The 1,139-nt window shown below is 67.6% G+C and overlaps 1 protein-coding gene across 1 annotated transcript in view; it reads right to left on the bottom strand.

Moving 5' to 3' along the window:
* HELZ2 (helicase with zinc finger 2, transcriptional coactivator) overlaps window positions 1-1,139 on the bottom strand; it is a 13,253-nt gene that overhangs the window by 7,600 nt on the left and 4,514 nt on the right. Inside the window, 3 exon segments of the mRNA XM_015567669.1 lie at window positions 6-336; window positions 417-492; window positions 691-1,134. Coding sequence (XP_015423155.1) covers window positions 6-336; window positions 417-492; window positions 691-1,134 — 851 coding nt within the window.

Below are 1,139 nucleotides of genomic sequence, written 5' to 3'. Positions count from 1 at the left end.
CAGGCCCCGCGGCCGGCGGGGCTGCGGGCTGCTGGCAGCGGGCCCAGCGCTGCCTCTGGACAACGGCCTGCTCAATGTGCTCCAGCGACAAGCCCTCGGGGTGGACGCTGCGATGCTCCACACACTGGCGGAGGAAGCTCTTCCAGAGCTTGCTGCAGGCCCCGAAGGAGCAGAGGGCCACAGCGTCCCCCACCGCCACCACCTGGGACTGGGCGCGGGTCATGATGGTGTTGAGCACGCGGGCGTCCGTGAAGAACTCCAGGGCCGGCGCGCCCGGGCTCTGCAGGCTCTGGCGGCTGTGGACTGTGCTCAGCACCACCACCCGGAACTCCCGGCCTATGGGAGGGGCACGGTCAGGCCGGGCTGGGGGAGCAGCCCCGCCTCAACCCACCTCACCCTTACCCCTGACCACCCACCTGGCAGGATCTCAAAGCTGCCCACAGACACCTGGCCCAGGTCCCTCCGCCTCAGCTCCTGCCTCAGCACACTCACCTGGAGACACACGACCACATCAGCAGACCCAGAGGAGCACAAGGAGGGCCCCCAACGACCACGCCCGGCACCTGGGGCCAAGCACGGGGAGGTGATTCCTCAGCCCCTCTACGGAAGGGGACACTGAGGCTGAGAAGACCACAATGGGAGGCCACGTCCTGTGGGCAGTGGGTGGAGCTGCCCCACGACTGGGCTTACCTGGGCGCCGTGGGACACCACACAGATGTGCCTCTGCTCGCGGCTGCCCCAGCAGTGGGGCCAGGCGCTGTAGAACTCCTGCACCTGCTCAGCAACCTGGAGGACCTCGGCGGTGTTGAGCCAGGATGTCAGGGACAGGTCACGCTCGGGGTTGCCCGCCACGTGGCAGAACATGAGCGGGTAGTGCCGGGGGTGGCGCGGGACCTTGCCGCGGGCGTGGATGGGCGTGCCCTTGGCCAGGTAGAAGTGTCGCGAGACGAAATTGATGATGGCCTCCGTGGAACGATAGTTCTCATGGAAGATGATGCGGCTGCGCTGGGCAACCTCGTGTGTCTGCTGCTGGTAGAGCTGAAACAGACGGTACAGCAGCGTGTGGCCGGCCGCCTGTGCCCTGGCCACACTGAAGAGCCGGGGTGTGACCTGCATGTGGTCCCCAGCCAGCCCCACGC

This window comes from Myotis davidii, unplaced genomic scaffold, assembly GCF_000327345.1.
Source record: "Myotis davidii unplaced genomic scaffold, ASM32734v1 scaffold244, whole genome shotgun sequence".
NCBI classification, from domain to species: Eukaryota; Metazoa; Chordata; class Mammalia; order Chiroptera; family Vespertilionidae; genus Myotis; species Myotis davidii.
This window is presented reverse-complemented; position numbering and strand designations above follow the sequence as displayed.